Source organism: Anopheles funestus, chromosome 3RL (assembly GCF_943734845.2).
Source record: "Anopheles funestus chromosome 3RL, idAnoFuneDA-416_04, whole genome shotgun sequence".
NCBI classification, from domain to species: domain Eukaryota; kingdom Metazoa; phylum Arthropoda; class Insecta; order Diptera; family Culicidae; genus Anopheles; species Anopheles funestus.
This window is the reverse complement of record NC_064599.1, coordinates 4,715,377-4,733,537: the sequence shown is the minus strand read 5'-3', so window position 1 is coordinate 4,733,537 and position 18,161 is coordinate 4,715,377. Positions and strand designations below refer to the sequence as shown.

Genomic DNA, 18,161 nt, shown 5'->3' with positions numbered 1-18,161 from the left:
CTATTTTGCAGAGAAAACTGTAGTGAATCGAAAGGATGATTAGCTAAGTGATAATATTTAATTTAAACTTTGTATGATAGAGTGATAATACGAGTAGAGACAAACCTCCCGCACTGTGGGCTATTGCATGGTCAGAAAGTTTTCGGAAATCAAAAAATGTTTTGAAAAACCGTTACTGGAAGCAATGAACGATCAATTTTGTTGGATTATTTCGCTCTAGTATTTCTTTCACAATTCCCGATTAAATGCAAATAATATATGTTCGGATTGTAGAATGTAAACAATACCACAGCATTGTACAACATATCACAAAAGAATATGTTTTATTAAGAAATTTGATATTTGAATTTTCATGTTTCTGCTGCTGCTGGCCGACTCGCTCGATCTCTGCGTGTGTGTGTGTGTGTTTTTGTGTGTAATATTGTTTCTATTGTTTATGCTACAGTTATTGTATTTGTGTTTGTTTGTTTTCTATATAATTTATACTGCTTAGATCAATAATATCGAATAACCGATTAACGTAATAACTGAAGAGCTGTCGCGACAGTTTGCATGATGCTGCTGTGTAAACGGGACACGTTTACCAAAATGTAAAGGATCGTTAAAAAAATCACACACAGTTTACTTGCTAATTTACGAGTGTAATGAATGAAACATGAATCACCAAACGTTAAAACGTTACCTCTTCAGTTGTCCAATTCCAAACACATGGTACATTGTAGTCCTTACCGAACGTTAGTACATTTGCGAAAGTTTAAGCGATTCATTGAAACATGAAAGAAAAACCAAAACAAATCAAACACTCAATTCGTTAAAAAGTTAGCTTTGAAAATTGGATACTTTTCCTTCCTTTTGAACTGTTTCTGTTTGCTTCGTTTTACTGTTTAATTGTTAAATACTAAGAATATCTGTATAAGTTCCTCTTCTTGTTTTTTCCCGCTTCCTAGTTAAGTGTGTACTATCGTCTGATTATCATCTTCAGTTGAAGCTGACCATTGTTTTCTTTGTTCTTCTTTTTTTTATTCCATCTGCCTGTGAATGTGTGTGTGTTTTCACGTGTATATGTGTGTGTGTCTGTATATATATATATTTATCTAATTTATATTGGCCTTTACATTCTGTTTATGGTTTTTGGTTTTCCAATGTTGCATCTCCATCATTTTTTTATGTTTCTATTACTTTGCAGCTCTTTCTTATTTTTTTTTGCTATTTCCGTTAGTAGTGTAATCTGTTCGTTTTGTTTTATTGATTTTAATTGAGGAGCTTTCTCTACAACTGACAAAACACTTATTATTATGTCCGTTGTTTCCATTCCTGTTTAAATTTTCCATTTTATTATCCTTGTTGTTTTTTTAAGGAACAGCAACAAATGAACGTTCAACGGGTGTTTTTTTGTTTTTACTTCCATACTACGAATGTTTCTGTGAATGCATTTTGCTGTTAGACTGATGGACGCCATTAAAACCGTCGCTTTGTTTGGGTTTTGTTTTTTTTTATTTGTTCGTTCGGCCGTTCGCGTACGCACAATATTTTTTAACTTGCTATCGATAATCGGTTTACTTTCGAGATGAGAACATCAAACATACAAGATAGTACAAGACCACAGCAGCTTACGGCGATTAGTGATGGAAAGTCGACGCATGCAGCATCAGTTTCATTCCCTTTCTGCGTTTACCTTCTCCTCAGTTCCATTCTCGATCGATGCTTCTTCGTGGAAAATGGCGCCATGGTTTAGCTCACCTTCCGCCTAATATTTATGTGTATGCATTTGTGTTTAATGTCGGTGTGTTAAATCTATGTAAAACTTTCAACAAACAGCAGAAAGATGAATGGTACCACTGTTTCTCCTCTTGTTCGTACTATCATGTGTGTAAACGAAAGGAAAATGATACCAACTTCATGAAGAGAGTTGCCTACGGAAACGTATTATTTCCTTACGGTTACGGTTTGCTGATGCAATGCTGCAATGCAAATGGATTTGATTTTTCTGTTATGTCAATCTTCTCTTGCTTCTTTTTAAAAACGTTTTTTTTCGTGTGTGTCTACAACGGAACGGCGGCAACAGATTTCGGCCGATGTTTAGTTTATTTCTATTAAGGTTAGGATGCGTTAAAGAGAAACGGATAACTTATTTAATTTCTGCGCGTAATTCCGCTGTCCATTTTATACTTAATGTTTCGGTGTTTAGCGCCACCACAGTATCGTCTGCATTACAGAGAAGCATTGAAAATTATCATCTCATTTTGCAATTTCCAAGAAAGTATGTAAGGATATTCCATCATGTCGATACATTTCGCTACAAGGAACTACGAAGGAGTTGGCGCAAATTGTTCGTTCGTCTAATTTACTTGTATTGTGTATATATGTGTATATACTATTTTTGTTTCCTTTTCCTTTGATGTGTGCTGTTTGTTTCTTTCTTGTTTTGCTTTTGTTTTACGTTCTTCTATGTTACACATTTGTTTGATTGTGTCTGTATTTGAATTATTCTGGTGCTTAATTTTTTATTTGTTTCGTCATGTTTTCTTTTCCTTCTGTAATACATTACTTCTGGTTTGTTTTCTTACACATACACACACACATACAAACCGATATCGATCATTGTGAACCATTTCGGCAGGGCGTTTTGACACATTTTCCGAGCTGATTTCTTTCCTTTTTTAATGTTTACTTTGTTACTGCTTTCGTTTGCTTAAGCGCTCCCGCTGGATAGTGGTTGGAAAATGGCAAACTTTAATCTATTTCACAATAAAAGTATAACCCTCAGTATACCACGCAGCACCAATCCATTTGTTCGGGCTCGAATGTTTAAACATCTTTGTTTCGTGTTTTTATTTGTTTATCTTTACAGACATCATCCGAAACGTTGCGTCGATCGTGTCCCGCATTGTTGCCGCTAGTAAAAGTTTTTTTGTTGTGAAAACTATGTCGTTTGGCACTGAGAATCGTACCGGTATGTAATGCAATTACTTAATAATCTTCACACCATCGACTAATCGTTACGTGTAAAACTCTTTTGCCACTAATGCTATGCTGTATGCAGTTTTGTTATTTGTTGTGTATTCCGTTGAGTTCGAGCGTTGTGTGTGTTTGTTTGTGTTTGTATGTCCGTTTGTATGAATGATAATGTTCTCTGCTTAATCTGCTTAATAAATAACGCTACCGATCCCATCGATCCGTCCACGAAGAAAGTGAGGGAAGGGAGTGGAAACCGAGGTACGGTGGCGTGGAAAACAATGCGTCTCCATCGGGAGGAAGTTTAGTTTGCACAAAACATAAAACACCTTTTTTTGCATTTGCAAACATGTGAAGTAAGTGACAAATGATGGGGATGCAAATCTTGCATTAAGATTACGCTCCGTACACTGTTTAATTTAATCCAAGAAGATGCAACCGATGTTGTTGTGATTCCTGGGCCGTGGGAGAAAGGATCAGCATTTTAACCCAGCTGCTGTTGCCGTTGCATCGATCAGAAACTGAGAAGTAGAATTTGTGATGGCATGTGCAGTTGTGCATTTACTGGCGATTTTTACGGACACCTAGTGATGAACAAAAAGGGAAATAAATGAAAAACAAATTAGAAAATTGCAATCCACATTTGGTTTGTTAGAGTGAACGCAGTGCTTCATCCGTTTCAGTGCGACGTGATATCATTTGCTAATGAAAGCTCTTTCAGTGGTTTTATTTATATTAGTTAAAAGTCAGGAAAGCTTTGAATGAATCTTCATTTTAATTTGGTACATCTCCAATTGGTTTGAGTTTTATCCTTGTTTGGATTGTCATTTTTCTTTGGGACATTTATTTCTATTTTCCACTTGCATAAACTTTGTTCGAACAATCCCATAATTCTCCTTTAAATTTGATTACAGAAATACTCAATGGTGCTCGTGGCTTATGAGCTTTAACTCATTGAAAAGTGCATTAAATTCCCAATCATAAAACACACTGTGCATTGAAGGGTTAAAGAAGAGCTTAAACATTATTTAGCTATTAGTATATATGCCTTAACTCGTGTAAAAGCATACATGTTTTGGTTGAAATTCATGACACAAAACGGCCATGATCATAAAGTTTAAATGCTTCATCAAAACCATGCGAAACAAAAGTGTTTAAGTGCAAGGGGAAAACGCTTTTCTTTTGTAGCTTCTCTAGCACTATCTACACGTTCTGTTTTTGCTGCCATTTTTTTTTCCTGCCTGATAGTGATGGGTGACCGATAACAAAGTGCCTAGGAAGGAAAGTAGTTATTTTTGGTTTTTGTTTGCTTGCTTCCATTTGCTCTTAGGCAGAAGAAGAAAAAAAAACCCACACAAACACATGTACACTGGGCATTAAATTTACGGCTGCTGTGGTCGCCATATTCTCACCGGTCGCATGGTATCGTCGTACATAAAGCTAAACATAACCACGGTTGAGACACTAAGGTACATCAGTCCACACGGTTGGGCCGAACCGGGATGACCGTAAAGGTGACCGTACCAAAAAAAAAAGATCGAAAGGTCGGTACGCAAAGTAGCGCAAGCACTAGGATGCGTTGGGTTGCTTCTGCTTGTTGTGCAGCTTTAGGAATCGTTTAAGCTTTCGCACTGGCCGGTTGTACGGTTGAACGGAGCGCCGTTTGATGTATGCCCGCAGCACAGTGGAAGTGGTACAAAAAAGAGGGAACAAAAGTAGTTGTAAAAAGAAACGATAAGATTAAAGAGCACAAAGCTCTGGAACGTAATGGCGGCTGTGTGGTGTTTATTTTTGCTAGGAACACAACTAAAACGGAGGTTGATGAAAACCCGGATGTGGTAGGGTTTGTTTGTTTCTTCATGTTTCCTTACGATATGCAAGCTTTTTTTCAATCCCTCCCCCCGGGGGGATAGTACAACAACCATTTTTCATTTTCACCCCCCCCCCCCCCCGGAAAACCTGTAAATGAGGGAGCGTGTGTAGAGCGTTGGCACGGAACATTTACCTTTCTCCTTCTTCTCAGCCTTCGGTGGTTTGTTCTGTTTGTCTTTGGACTTGCCCTGGTTGCAGTTTTTGTTGACCACTCTCGTCGTCTGGCAGGTGGTATCGCTCGACTGCTTCAGGCTGTCCGTGCGGGACATCTGTCCGTTGGTGTCACAGTCGGACCAGGCTCCCTTGTCGTAACGGCAGGCTACAGCAGTAATGATAATAATAATAAAAAATGGTGAATTATCCGGCACATTAAAGTTAAACGTAGATCGGATAAGATCGTTGTCATCAGCAAAGGAAAGGACGAGACAGGCCAAAAAGTTTCGTTCACAAAAAAACCCAAAAAAAGAGCTCCTGGGAGGGAAGCTTTTGGGAGGATTTTTCCTCTCATTCACTTGACATTAAATAGCAAAAAAAGGATTCAGATTTAAACGCATGACCCTTTTTGGCACACCAACTAGAGGTTGATGTATGTACATTTTTTTGTAATGTATAAACAAAAAAAGAAAGGAAAATGGAAACACATATTGCTGCTATTATACATACTGCCCCATGTACGCACCTTTTTTGCATTTCTTCTCAATGGTACGGGTCTGGACGCAGGACGATTCGCCCTTTTTCAGCGAAAGGGTTCGGGAACGTTTGTTGGTGGTAGCGTCACATTCGGTCCACGGTCCCTTGGTGTAGCGGCACTGGGAGTCTACCGGTGGGCGTCATCAACAACACAACGTGTCGATCACGTTTTGTGTACGACAAGGTAAAAGAGGGAGCGAATAAAAATGGCGAGAGAACAGGAAAAACCAGGTCAGCAAATAATGTTAATGGGTTTCTTTTTGGTAGCAAACAATTTACAAGATGAACATTACTGTCGTCACTATAAATGTTTATTAGCTTATTAGTAGGTAAGTGTTTACTTTTGTTAGTGTTAGGCAATACAATAACCACTCAAATGGAGAAGTAGGATGAAGTAGGTGAATAAAGTAGAAAAACACTCTCACACAAATTATATTCACAAAATTTCTACCAAAAATGTGGAAAACGATCAATATTGTTAAATTACTGAAGCAAATAATATAAAATTTAGAATGAATGAATGAAGTGATAGTACAACAAAAACAATATTTTTTATTAAATAAAATTAATCTTAAAATGTCATTTTTTATCTTTAATCATATTCCTTCGTTTGTTTCTGTCATATTTAAATATTTTTTCATATTAACAACAAACTGATTGTATTATTTAACACAGTGTTTTCCCTTTAAAGTTAATGTAAAAATATCGAAAAAAAGTTGACTAACTCATATATTATTCTGATGGAATATTTTTAATTAAGAAAATTTTATTATGTTGTCTTATGTTTATTCATTCGTTGAATCCAATATTCGTCCTTAACATTATATCAAAACTAACAGACAGTAAAAGTTACCATCACTTATGAATGCAGTACTGAAAAAAAGGTAGCAAAAACGTAATGAATTCAGCTGCATGCACCAACACAAATAAAACATCAACTGCACTGGGTTGCGATCGGTGTACAAAAGCACCTGAAGCAATATGCCATTTGTAGCACATTTTATGAATTATTTGCACATTGTAAGGCAAGCAACCAAAAAAAACACACACTCCCGTCCGAATCGCTGCACCAACGGCTGCGATGGACAGACTCTACAGGACAAATGGGTCGCCATTTTGTGCAAATCAAAGAACTCAACCACGGGTTTCGGAACGTGCCGCTGCTGATGCTGCTGTGTGGGACAATGAAAAATGAAAATGGTAATCATCAGTAGCGGGTAAAGCGGCTACAGCAGGACGATTTGCGAAAGCGATTTTCATCCCACAATGGATGCATCGTGTTGCAGTGTGAGCTCTTGTAGTGTTTCGCTCACTCAAGGATGTGGTTGGTAAGCTGGTACTACACACAGAGGTGACCATTTCCAAGGATGAGATGAGATCGGGGGAAGGTAGAATATTGTTGCAGCATGCTGCATATCTCCCTTACAAACACACAAAATGGCCATCACAAACACACACACACACACACGAGCCCGGGAAGGACAATGCCTTTCTGGGTAATGTTTGTGAGGTAAACTTAATTTTGATTAAATTCATTCCAGAAGGTTGGCCCCATTTTGGCGGTGTGTGCGGGCACAAGGAGAATAAGGTTTGTGTGTGTGTGTGTGTGTGTTTTAGTACCGCAAAACACAAACGTACACATAGTACGCACGCAATTCAAAAGGACGGGAGCGCATCCATCGTTCCATTGCCGTATGTTTGTGCGGGCATTTTGTTTGAGGTTAGGACATCGACGTCCTCTAACTGATTCTTAGTATTCCGTGCTGCGGAATTAGCGTCCGAATGGCGTTTGTCTAATTAGTATCTGATCCTTGTATGTGTGTGAGTGTGTGGTTCAATCCTTCCACATGCGATCGACACGCTTGCCCCAGTCGCTGATGCGTACGAGCGTTTGCAGATCATGCTAAAATTGTGGTTTTCTCCTGTCCGAGTTCAGGCCGGTTCAGGCTGTTTTTGGGTACGCTGGATCTACCGCATTAGGTTTGTAGGTTTTGACGTTACCGAATGTCCCACCTCCGGTTATGTCGGGTCTGTTGCGTTCACTGTCGAATTAGTGGGTAATAAATTAACACGAAAACATGGGTCTACTTCAAACATTGAATTTCATACAAACGCACACACACACGGTCATGCTAATAAATTAACTCGTAGAAGTGTAAATTAAGGAAAACACTTGATATGGGCTTCAAAGTGGTTTAATATATGAGGAACAAGTATCGCAAGTTGTTGATTTAGTACGCTTTTTGTTGAAGCAATCTTAGTAAATTCAATACTAAACGTTTTTAGAACAAATCTGTGTTCTAAAAACCCAAGTATAATTCAAATTCGTATCTAAATCATGAGTTATTTAAGTTATTTAATTTTAATCGCAAAATTTAATAGGACTTTTTTGTAATTAAAAAAAGTATTTTAAAACATTTGAAAAGTTAGATTAATTAATTAAAAAAGAAATAATAATACGAGTGCAAATGAGATGATTTTGATGCATTGAAAGAAACAAAACGGAAGCCAAACAAGCATTGAAGGACTAGAGATTAGTTGAATCACTCCAAAGCGATGGTTAGTAGATTAGCGTTTCGTCACTCCAGGTTAGTTAGCACCGGCATCGTAAAGCCCCATTCCATCCCAATGCCACGTTACTTCAGTTTAGTCAAGCGAACACTCCGTTAGCAGAAAACTGATCTCGGACACAAAATTCACTTACTCGCTGCCGGCTCAGATCTGGTCGCATCGGTCGGTTTCACCTTTTTCTGGCCTTTGCGGCTTCCGGTACCGAGTTGCTGCTGGTCCTGCTTCTGCTGCTGAAGCTGCTGCTGCTGCTGCTGATCTTGATGCCGCTGATGCGTGCTGTAAGGGGAAAGTTTCTCTTTCTTGTGGTTCTTCTTACCGGCCGCTGCGCTGCCTCCGTTCTTGGTGCCCCGCTCGTTACGGATCAGCACCTCCCGGTCGTCCTCCTGCCAGATCTCCTTCAGCCCATTATCGTTGACCGGCTGGGCGGCTTCGGCGGCGGCAACCGATTTCTTCGGATCGTGCGTACCACTGCTGGATGCGGCCGGCGTACAGTACGTCTGGGTCGGGAAGGTTGTCAGCGACACCACGGCCAGAAATGATATTACCAGAATGTTCATCTACCGGGAAAGTAATACAAAGAGAGGACGAAAAAAAGAGTTTATTTAAGGTATAAATTGTGCAAATAATATTATTTATTGTTTGAATATCTTTTTAGTACATATAATTTGTTCTAAAAATACACCTGGAACAATCTTTCGAGGCAATTCCACCGACAGTTTAGTTGAATATCGGCTTTTCAGTATCATTCAGGTAGAAGCTCAACGGTCTAACATATGATGCGCCCTTTGCATGACAATAGTCTACGTAACTAATCATCGTAAGCATGATGGAAGGTTTCGCAAGATGGTCGTGTATCGCCCGGTCCGTAATGTTTCGATCTAATTTCCCACCAGACCAGAATGGTACACAGTTAGGCCGACCCTGCTCGAATCAACTTTATGCGTGATACGGAGCAAAAGCCTACAACGAGGCCAATGAGATGATCTGATCCGACGCTACCGTATAACCGGGGATCACATCCATTCATCTTCAGCACCGAGCTGACCGACGGGAGTTGCAAAACGTGTCCATACCATCCCCATAACCATCTCCCAGCGGGAGGATGAAAGGATAGCTTATGAGCGATGATGGTAGACGGTAGGCGCATGATGGATGTAGAACGTACGAATGAATGGCCACTGGTCACAAAACGGTGGTAACGTTCGATCCTAGCGGTGAACGTGAAAGCTTCAGCGTCGGCCGCAAAGAATACGCACCGTACCAGCAGCGTCAGTAACGCCCGGGACGGTTGTAATAATAAATTCTAATTATTTTTCCAGTCACCTTTTTGTGGTGCCACTTCTCGGTGGATAGCACGGAACAAACCGATCTCTGGTACCGGTGTATGTGTTCCGGCATGTCCCGTGGAACCAGGGATGGTTACTGTTTTACTTTATTAGCCGTTCGCTTTCCATGCAATTTCGCTTACATGGGCACGGACAAGCCTGATGGGTGAACGATCTTTTGCCTTGGATGAGAGTAATTTCCGTTCGTGTCGTTGTGCGGTTCCAAGGCAGTGTGGAACGGTTGATAAGTTCTTGAAGCTCGGCTAGTGAATAATTAAAACTGATTGCCTACATCGGTCCACTCGTATGTCCAGTGGGAAGTTTCTCTCGCTTTTTGTCCTTTCTTTAGTCTCTTCTTTTTTATCTCTTTTCTGTTTATTCACCACAAAATAGTGACTCAAGTTCGTTGAGACTAAAACGTACATTGACACAACTTGCCCTTTACACGGATCCATCGATCACTGAGAGGATTTATTTACCATTTACCTTTACAACGAAGTAAAGAAAAAAGGATATTAATAAAGTAAAACCACACCAAGACAAGGGCAACTGAGTGTCTGTTTCTCGCTGTAAAATATTTTGCCCCACGTTGTGTTTCGTTAGCGTGCCGGTAACCTTCGGGTGGGAAATGTCAATTAAATTTTAATTCTTCGCTGCGCTGCTTTATGGCTTACCAACACAAGGATGAAGCAAGTGTAAGGAATTTTTGCATCGTATGTTCTCATTACAGAGGTGCAAAGTTATGCAGTTGATTGTTTTGTGTTTTCTTTTACTTCTGACCACCAGGGCTTTTAGTTATGGATAAGCTTTACATACAGCTGATGCCAGTAGTTCAATCTGAAGGTTGGGTGTTGTACCTCATCATGATTTTCCATGAATAACCGTTTCGCCGTTTCACACGATCATGTGGTCGAATTTTTATTACCCTCTGCAAACGAGCGAAATCGAAAAAGTAATTTACAAAACTCAACATCGTTTTGGTACGTACGACAGAAGATTTAACTTTTTGTTGTATTCTTACATTCGTTTGCCTCACGGTTGCGAGTTTACCCACTGGCGTAATTCGTGTTCGTGCTGATGGATTTATTTGATTCGGTATTTTGATTGCCGAGTGCGAGGCGCAATTTCAATTTTCCAAATCATAACAAACGATAAAAGCACAAACAGGTCAGAAATAGTACGAAAAGCAAGGCACAGTACAGTGATGAGCTTTGATGAAATCGTTCAAGAGGAGTTTGTGATAGATATTAAGCATAAAAATGAAATCAAATAGCAAATATTTGGGCGTTTCGTGTGATAGATATTTCCTGTTAATGTGCTTAGGTAATAACGTTTTTTGTGTTTCTGAATATAGTTTGTATAACTATGAAGAAATATTTATTTTTTAAAATTATTTTATTAAATTACTTTAAATTACTTAATTATTAAATTAAATTGAATATAAACAGCAAAAACATAATAAAACAACATAATTTTACAGCAGGTACTGTGATTTATAATGGAAAACCAGTAACGAATCCAGTACGTGCTGGCCTTGGTCACGCTTCCAGGGGGTTTTGGTTTCCCGATTGACGATGGTAAATGGTAAATAATGCCGCTGGCAGTAGTTCACGGGAATTGAGAAAAACCAGAGCATTAAAGTATTTGCCACGGTTGCGCTCCCACTGTGACGGGGATGAAGAAAAACGGGGAAGTGGATGGGAACACAGATAAAAAGAAGAGATGTGCTTTATAATAAATGGTGGCCACTGACACCGGTGGGTGGTAGTAGCCGATGCACGATGGTACTGAAGGGCGAAGAATAATTGCTTTTCTTATGCAAACGGTTGTGTGTATTTTCCATTGGCATGTTAAGCCTCGCAGTAGGTAGTGGTGAAATGTATTGGAGTTTCAAAACATTTATTTAAAGTAATGATTTTTACTTTAACATTGTTGCATTAAGGTTTTTAACCTTCGCATGGGAGGTGTTTTTTTGGTACACTTCTGGAATTAATAACATAAAAAGAAGGTTACATCTTCTCTCATTAGTATGTTTGAAACGTTGATTGGCTAAAATGTCTGCTTCACGCCTTCATGTTTTTCGACCCTCGAAATGTTTACTCACGTCAAATTAAACTCGGGCAAACTTAATTTATAGCAACGATTCCAACAAGTTCCTCCCTCACACATAAGCACCCCAAAAAGGGATGAGCTCCAAATCAACCAGCAAATAAAGTTGCTTCATCTAATCAAGCGGAGCAAATCGTAGAAACCAATTTTACGACCACGTAACTCGCTGGATTTATCATCATCACTACTGCCATCTATGACTAAAAGCAAGCATTAAGCTACGATCGACCCTGACCCATCAGAGCAAACACAACCATTGACGCGCACAAACACACAAACGAAGAGTCAGTACCCGTTGCAGAGATATCACTTGGTCACGTCCTTAATTAAATTTCAACAGGCGCCACTCGGACAGCGTACGGAAATCGAATCGCCGGTATGGCCAGGGGGGAAACGGTCTCTCCCGCCCAGTGTTAGGTACATGATTTGTTCCGACTCGTTAGCTATCATGATAATCACCACTTGCAATCGTGATTATTTGTGTGCTGTCGATCGTTCACGTTCGAGGCGCATCCTATCTATCACGGAACTGGTGCAGTCATTCGAGGAATGCACTCGATGTTTACAGTCCATAGACCTCGCCGTCCGTTTATTTCGTACGATCTGGTTATTCTTTTGTCGTTTCATTTTCCTAATTGATTTGTGTAAAGTTTGAATGTAACATCCGTACGCAGCCAGTTGCATGGTGTGAGCGACCGGGCGTCTCCATCGATTTTTTGATAATTTTGTTGGTGATTCTTTTTTGCATTCTTAATGTGAAACAACTGTTTTCATGTTTAATAAGCTTATCACATCTATTTACAATTACATTATTTTCATTATTATGAAGTAGATTTTTTAAATTTACTTATTCTTCTACATATCCTCTATGAAATAATTGTGATTTTATAAGGATTTTTATCTTTTCATCCTTTCGATAGCACACTCACACTATAAAACGAAATGAAACTAATTCCATACACTTTCTTAGTAATGAGAAAGAAATTTTCCTACCTTCTGCACGTTGGCAGATAGCTTAAAAGTATCAGAAATCACCGAGTCCGGTCTGATGCTGTTGGTCAAGCGATAAGAAAGGTCCCGAGACACGGTATAACCTTCGGGACCGGAAGCATTTAATTAATAAATCCCCTATAAATCATAGCACTTTTTGCACATCACAGCCCTGCACGGTCGATAATGTTCCAATGGTATAAAAGCACGGTGCAAACGGTCACAGTTCCATGGTAGCAGGACCTATGGTCTAACCTACCGGTTCCGGTTGACTTTGAGAGAGAGAGCAAAAAAAAGGTTTCATAAAATCGGTCACAAAATCTGAACTAAAACCCTTACCGTTTACCTCTTGGTAGAGATTTTTAGACCAGAATGAATGTCCGTGCCATTTTGCTTTGCCAAAACGGGCAAAGACGAATAAGCGTTGCCGCGACCACTTTTTCCTAGGTTTTCTCGGTCCACAAAGTCCACATCCGTTACGACTGTTCGTCGGGTTGAATGAAAGAATCGCCCCAGTAAGACGATAACCTCTCAGAAAGGACACCGAAAAAAAGAGTCAAATGAATGGAATGGAGCACATGATGAAAAGGATAAAACTTGTAGAAGAGACCATGGTTGGGTTCTTATCCGTTTCCGGTCGAACGAACGATGGTACGCCGTAGGTTATCGTGAAAGAAAACCTGGGATGACACATACCGGGTTGGTATAAATTGGGATGCTAGCTCCTGGAGCTTGGTAAAGATAGCTGTGTTCCGACCAGTGCTAGGAAGCTTAAAAGAAGTTGAAGAAAGAAATCGGAACAGATTTATGGTCCATAAACGGTTCCATGTAAGAGAGCGAATAAGATTCGAAAGCAGCGAAATAAACGCATTGAGAATGAATTCCAACGATTAAAGCATACATGGTTGGTGATCACAAAAAACAAGAAAAAGAATAAGCATAAAATCAGCTGGGCAGAGCTTTTTTCCCACCGCCTTGGTAAATATTTATGCTTCCTACAACGGGAAATGAAAAAAAAAACCGTCAACCTAATGGAGACGCCTGGTGCGCCATGGATAGAAAATATATTGCACCAAGCTTTTAGATGGTGCACCTTACGGTAGGAATGCAGTTTTGATAACGCATTCCTTTATGAAAAGAAAGAGTAATGGTTATCGTATTAGAAAGTTTTCCGCTCATGGTTGTGCGACATCCGGTACGCTCTACCTTGACCGAATGGGCCCGAAAGACGTGACAGAAATAGATATTACCATTTTGTTTAATAGTTCCAAATACGAAAATACGTGGTCACGTGGCAAGCTGCACTAAGGAAGATAAAATATCAGCACACGGCAGGTTTGGTGTAGAGACTGTAAAAAAGTAACTCTCAAAACGGTGCATTGTAGGATTTCTTTTTGTTTAAATTCAGTACGTGGTTGAGCATATGTTGTGAGAGGAAAACATAAAAATGTTCAATGATTTATGAGAGTGGAAATTTATTCGGACCACTCTATTTTATGTGGATTTTTCTAAAAAAATTGTTATAAATCATTATCTTTATCTTCTATTTCTTTTGGTTCTCAAATATTTGTTAAAATTCGAATCAAATACCAAAAATGAGAGTTGAAGTGGGGGACTTCTATCATACAATGTACATCTGAACCACGCTATAAATGCACTGTTTAATTAAAATTCAGCTGTAAAATGCCTTCTCATACCCCAACCGTACGATTCCCCTAAACACTGGTGAAAATTTTAAATCCAAAAAATCTTTCACTCTGCGTGCTGCTTTCATTGAAAACTTGGTTGGATTTGTTTACTTTTGCTTGATTGAATTTTAACGCAAACAACTTTCCGGTAAAATCATGCGGGTGTCTTGCCATTGGGTGGGTGCAGCTACTTTGAAAAGACATCACCGAAAGACCACCGAGAACGAATGGAAATGCTTTGGTAAACTCCAGCGTCCAGTTTCGCTAATCCAGCAGTGGAATGAGATTTGTTTTTCTTTTCTTTTTTTGCTTTTACTTAACGATCGAGACTCGATCCTAAGCCATCGATGCTGATGATGATTACTGTTTTGTTATTTTTAATCTACTCTACTTCGGCTCTATTCCTCCAGCCAACGGAATCGGTAAACGTAAACACGGACCAGAACCGTCCCCGGTTGGCTAATGTAACAGTTTTTGCTCCCTTTTTTTTCGTGCCAGTTCGTGCTGGCCTGCTGGAGCATATGGAAATTGAAATCTTTTTCCCGCACCCAGATGGTGCTTTCAGCGGAACGCTGGCCGGAAATCAGTCGCTTGCTTATACTGTGTACTGTGTGCATACACCGGGTGATGCATTATGCGATGAGCCGATTAAAACGGCTCTTCTTCGGTGGCGTGCCAGCATAGCATCACAGGAAATATGGCACACCCACCCACAACCACGTTGCACACGTGCGGACGCTGCTGCTATGTAGCATTTTGTCATTATTATCCTTGGCGTGCGATGGTATGTTTTGCACCATTGCTGCTACGTGTTTCGCCGCTCGTGTTTATTATGATGGCACAATTCACTCGGAATCTCACGGCATTTTATACTCACGAAGAAGGTGAGTAGAAAATGAGGGTGGAAGAAAAGAATAGAAGCGAACACTATACCAATGCACTGTCGCAGGAAGAGCAAATAAATGACTGCGGGAAAAGCGGGATTGCCAGTGAAAGGCTGGCTGCAAGCGAGATGGCAAACCGGCAACTGCACTTTGTACGACCAGGCACAAAGTTATCGCAAACCGGAACAACAAACTAATCCGTTTTAACGGAGAGAACATAAATAGGTATTTGCTATTTCCTGCCTGCAATACAACTCATACACACAAAGTCTTTCAGGGACGTCCTTTTACTGTACTGTGTGTGTGTCTGTTGGTGGTTTGTTTCACGGATCTAACCGGATATATGGTGTGGTTGTCGGATATCATTTATCTTGTGATGGCATAGAAGAAATAAAGAAAAACAGAAACACAACCAACAATACAACTCTACGAACATTCCCATTCTTGGAACCACCACATAGAGCAACAGTGGATTCACAAAACAGTGAAGAATGTGTGTCCTTCCGTTCGGACGTTGGTTGCCTATTACTCATTCGACCACTTTTCGGGAAAGTGTTCGTTCATTAGTGAAATAGAAGCTAAACGGTGAAAAGTGTTGTTTGTTTATTCAATTCGATGTATGTAGAACACATAGTTGGCTAATATAATATAACTTGAGTATTTTTTAAATCATTTTGCAACCTTTTGAGGTTATGTAAAAGTAAAAAGTTTTTGTTAACAAAAAACAAACAAACCACAGCTGCATAGCATTTCTTTTTTAAAGCTATTTCATTATAATTATAATTTCATTAAGGCATTATAATAATGGTCAAAAATAGCAAAACATTTTATACACAATCCATCTCATGTTAAAGTCAACTGTAATCAACATTATAAAATACTGTAGATTTTAATTATTTTCAAACCAATTGTTACGAACCAGGAGGTTTGTTCCATTGGTGTGAATTATTAATATCATTACATTGAAACAGATTGTTTTCTGTTAAGCTCATATTAATATGAAACTTGTGTACAAATACTGCAGGCAAGAAATACTATAATTAAAATATGTAATTAAATATTTAAATGGACGGCATAAAAGCTATGAAATTAATCTGCAATGAAATGTAATAGAAATTACAACGTACCACGTTAATGTATCCTGTTGCAGAATTCATTTTTATGGCTTTCCATGGTTCGTATCCCGTTAGCCCACTGACGGGCGCGACTTTTTCGTGCTACATTAAATAAATTCATATTCGTAAGCTTTGCCATTTGGTGCAGCAATATGCATTTCATAGCTGTCATGTCTTGGGCAACGATTCAGTGCAATGCACCGTGAAGAAATATGCGATAAAATGGGGGGAGGCGAAAAAAAATGCTTCCGCTCCATATGGAATATCATAAGCCGATTGCAGAAATTGGCCAAACCCGTACCCGGTAAAAAGGGGAGAACAATTTCATTGCAAAAAACCCCGGAACGCTGCAAGCATGTAGCAATATTGCACACCGAACCGTTTTTTTTTTGCTTTTCATCCCACTCGCTACATGCATCGGTATTGCCTTTGACATGTTTGCTAATAGGAAATGTATTACAATTCATCGGAGATGTAACGCGGTGTGACTGGTCACCTTCTCGCAAACCGTAACCATAGTTAAGGCCCTCCTAAAGCTGCCGCAGAACCGTACGCAGGTGGGGTGTCCTTCGGTGGGGGTGCCGCAAGCGTTCGAGTTGATCGAACAGGGTATGCAACCAATTGCACCCAGGGCACCGAAAAGCAATTTCTGATACATTTTCCGTACCGATTTTTCCCGATGACAGAAGGGAATTTCGTATTTCGCAGCTGCACACGAACTTGTGGTGATGGTAAAACAAACCATGGTCACATATACAAGTGGAAACAGATAACATATTTTCCTCTATCGAGAGAGCAAGAGAGAGGGAGAGAGAGGAAAAAATAAAACTTCGAAACTACCTGGCAAAGTGGCTATCCCAATAGCAGGATTGGTGTGGATGCACCTTGTTGAAATTGCATCGCCCCGGATCCTGTTGTGTTCGGTGTCGAATGAAGGATGACTTCATTTTGCCGCACCCGACAGGATACACGAGATATGTCATACGAGCAATCAACAACAACAACAACAACAGTGGAAGCAAAAATAACACCCCCCCCCCCCCCCATCAAAGGGTGGGGGTTGCAAAATTTGATATTATTGGATTTGAATTTTTCATAAATCCATGGACGTCGGGCATTTCTCGTCGGAAGGATACCCTGCAGCAGAAACAGTTTGAAGCCAATAGCGCTTTCGGGAGCACATAGTAGTGTCAAAAGGATGGAATAGAAACCCCACAACAACCACCCTAACAACAACGATCGAACTGACGAAGAAGATTTCTGCAGAAAGGGTTTCCTCCAACTTTCCAATTGATTGCTATTTCGCAAGCCACGCTTTGGTGTCAAATTTCAGGGCGAGTTGAAAGTTTTCTCTACCTCCATTAAGGGATACGGGTGGTTTGATTGTGTGTTGTTTCGCTTCTTTTTTTTTCTGTGCTCCACCTTTCTTTTCTAATACTTGAAGTGGAATGAAAAATGATGTTCCTTTTATTATGTGACGCCACTCGCTTGCTCCATGCCACACATCCGATCCGAAGAAGCTTTGCCCACTGCTCGAGTGCGATCTGTGGCCGCAAGGGATGTGTTGAGGTGGAGGTTTGGGTTGGAGAACGAACGTTAAAGAAGATTTTTTGGAGGGGATGGAGTTTTCCATTTAAATAAAATGCCCTCGTCGCATACACGGCCACCTCTTCCAACCCTCCCCTTGGTTTCCTCCTCCTAATCGAAACCCCCTCTTTCTGTTCGGTGTACAGTGGAAAAGTTTCGGATTCGTTTTCGGGCCGGATCCGTACCAGCTCGAAGAAGCTTCATTTGAAATTCAATTTATTTTGAACCGATTTAGATATGTAGAAATACACAGCGTCTATTTCGTTCCTCTGGCCGCTTTTGCGTTTGGTTTGTTCGATTGGCGTTTTTCGCATCGATTTGTGAACGTTCTGATAGATATGTAGAAGCTTCTTGTCGATCTGTTCCGAGCTTGTG

At 39.9% G+C, this 18,161-nt stretch overlaps 1 protein-coding gene across 4 annotated transcripts in view; it reads right to left on the bottom strand.

Annotated features, from left to right (window-relative positions):
- Nucleotides 1-294: 294 nt before the first annotated feature.
- Nucleotides 295-18,161, bottom strand: part of LOC125772176 (uncharacterized) — a 51,206-nt gene continuing 33,339 nt past the window's right edge. For 3 of the 4 annotated variants that reach the window (XM_049443627.1, XM_049443629.1, XM_049443630.1), the window contains 4 exons: nt 8,222-8,645; nt 5,507-5,644; nt 4,961-5,146; nt 295-3,539 (listed from right to left, as the gene is read on the bottom strand). In XM_049443627.1, coding sequence (XP_049299584.1) covers nt 3,517-3,539; nt 4,961-5,146; nt 5,507-5,644; nt 8,222-8,645 — 771 coding nt within the window. In that variant the 3' untranslated portion in view covers nt 295-3,516. The remainder of the gene's footprint in view (nt 3,540-4,960; nt 5,147-5,506; nt 5,645-8,221; nt 8,646-18,161) is intronic. The other variant, XM_049443631.1, reaches the window with a different exon arrangement.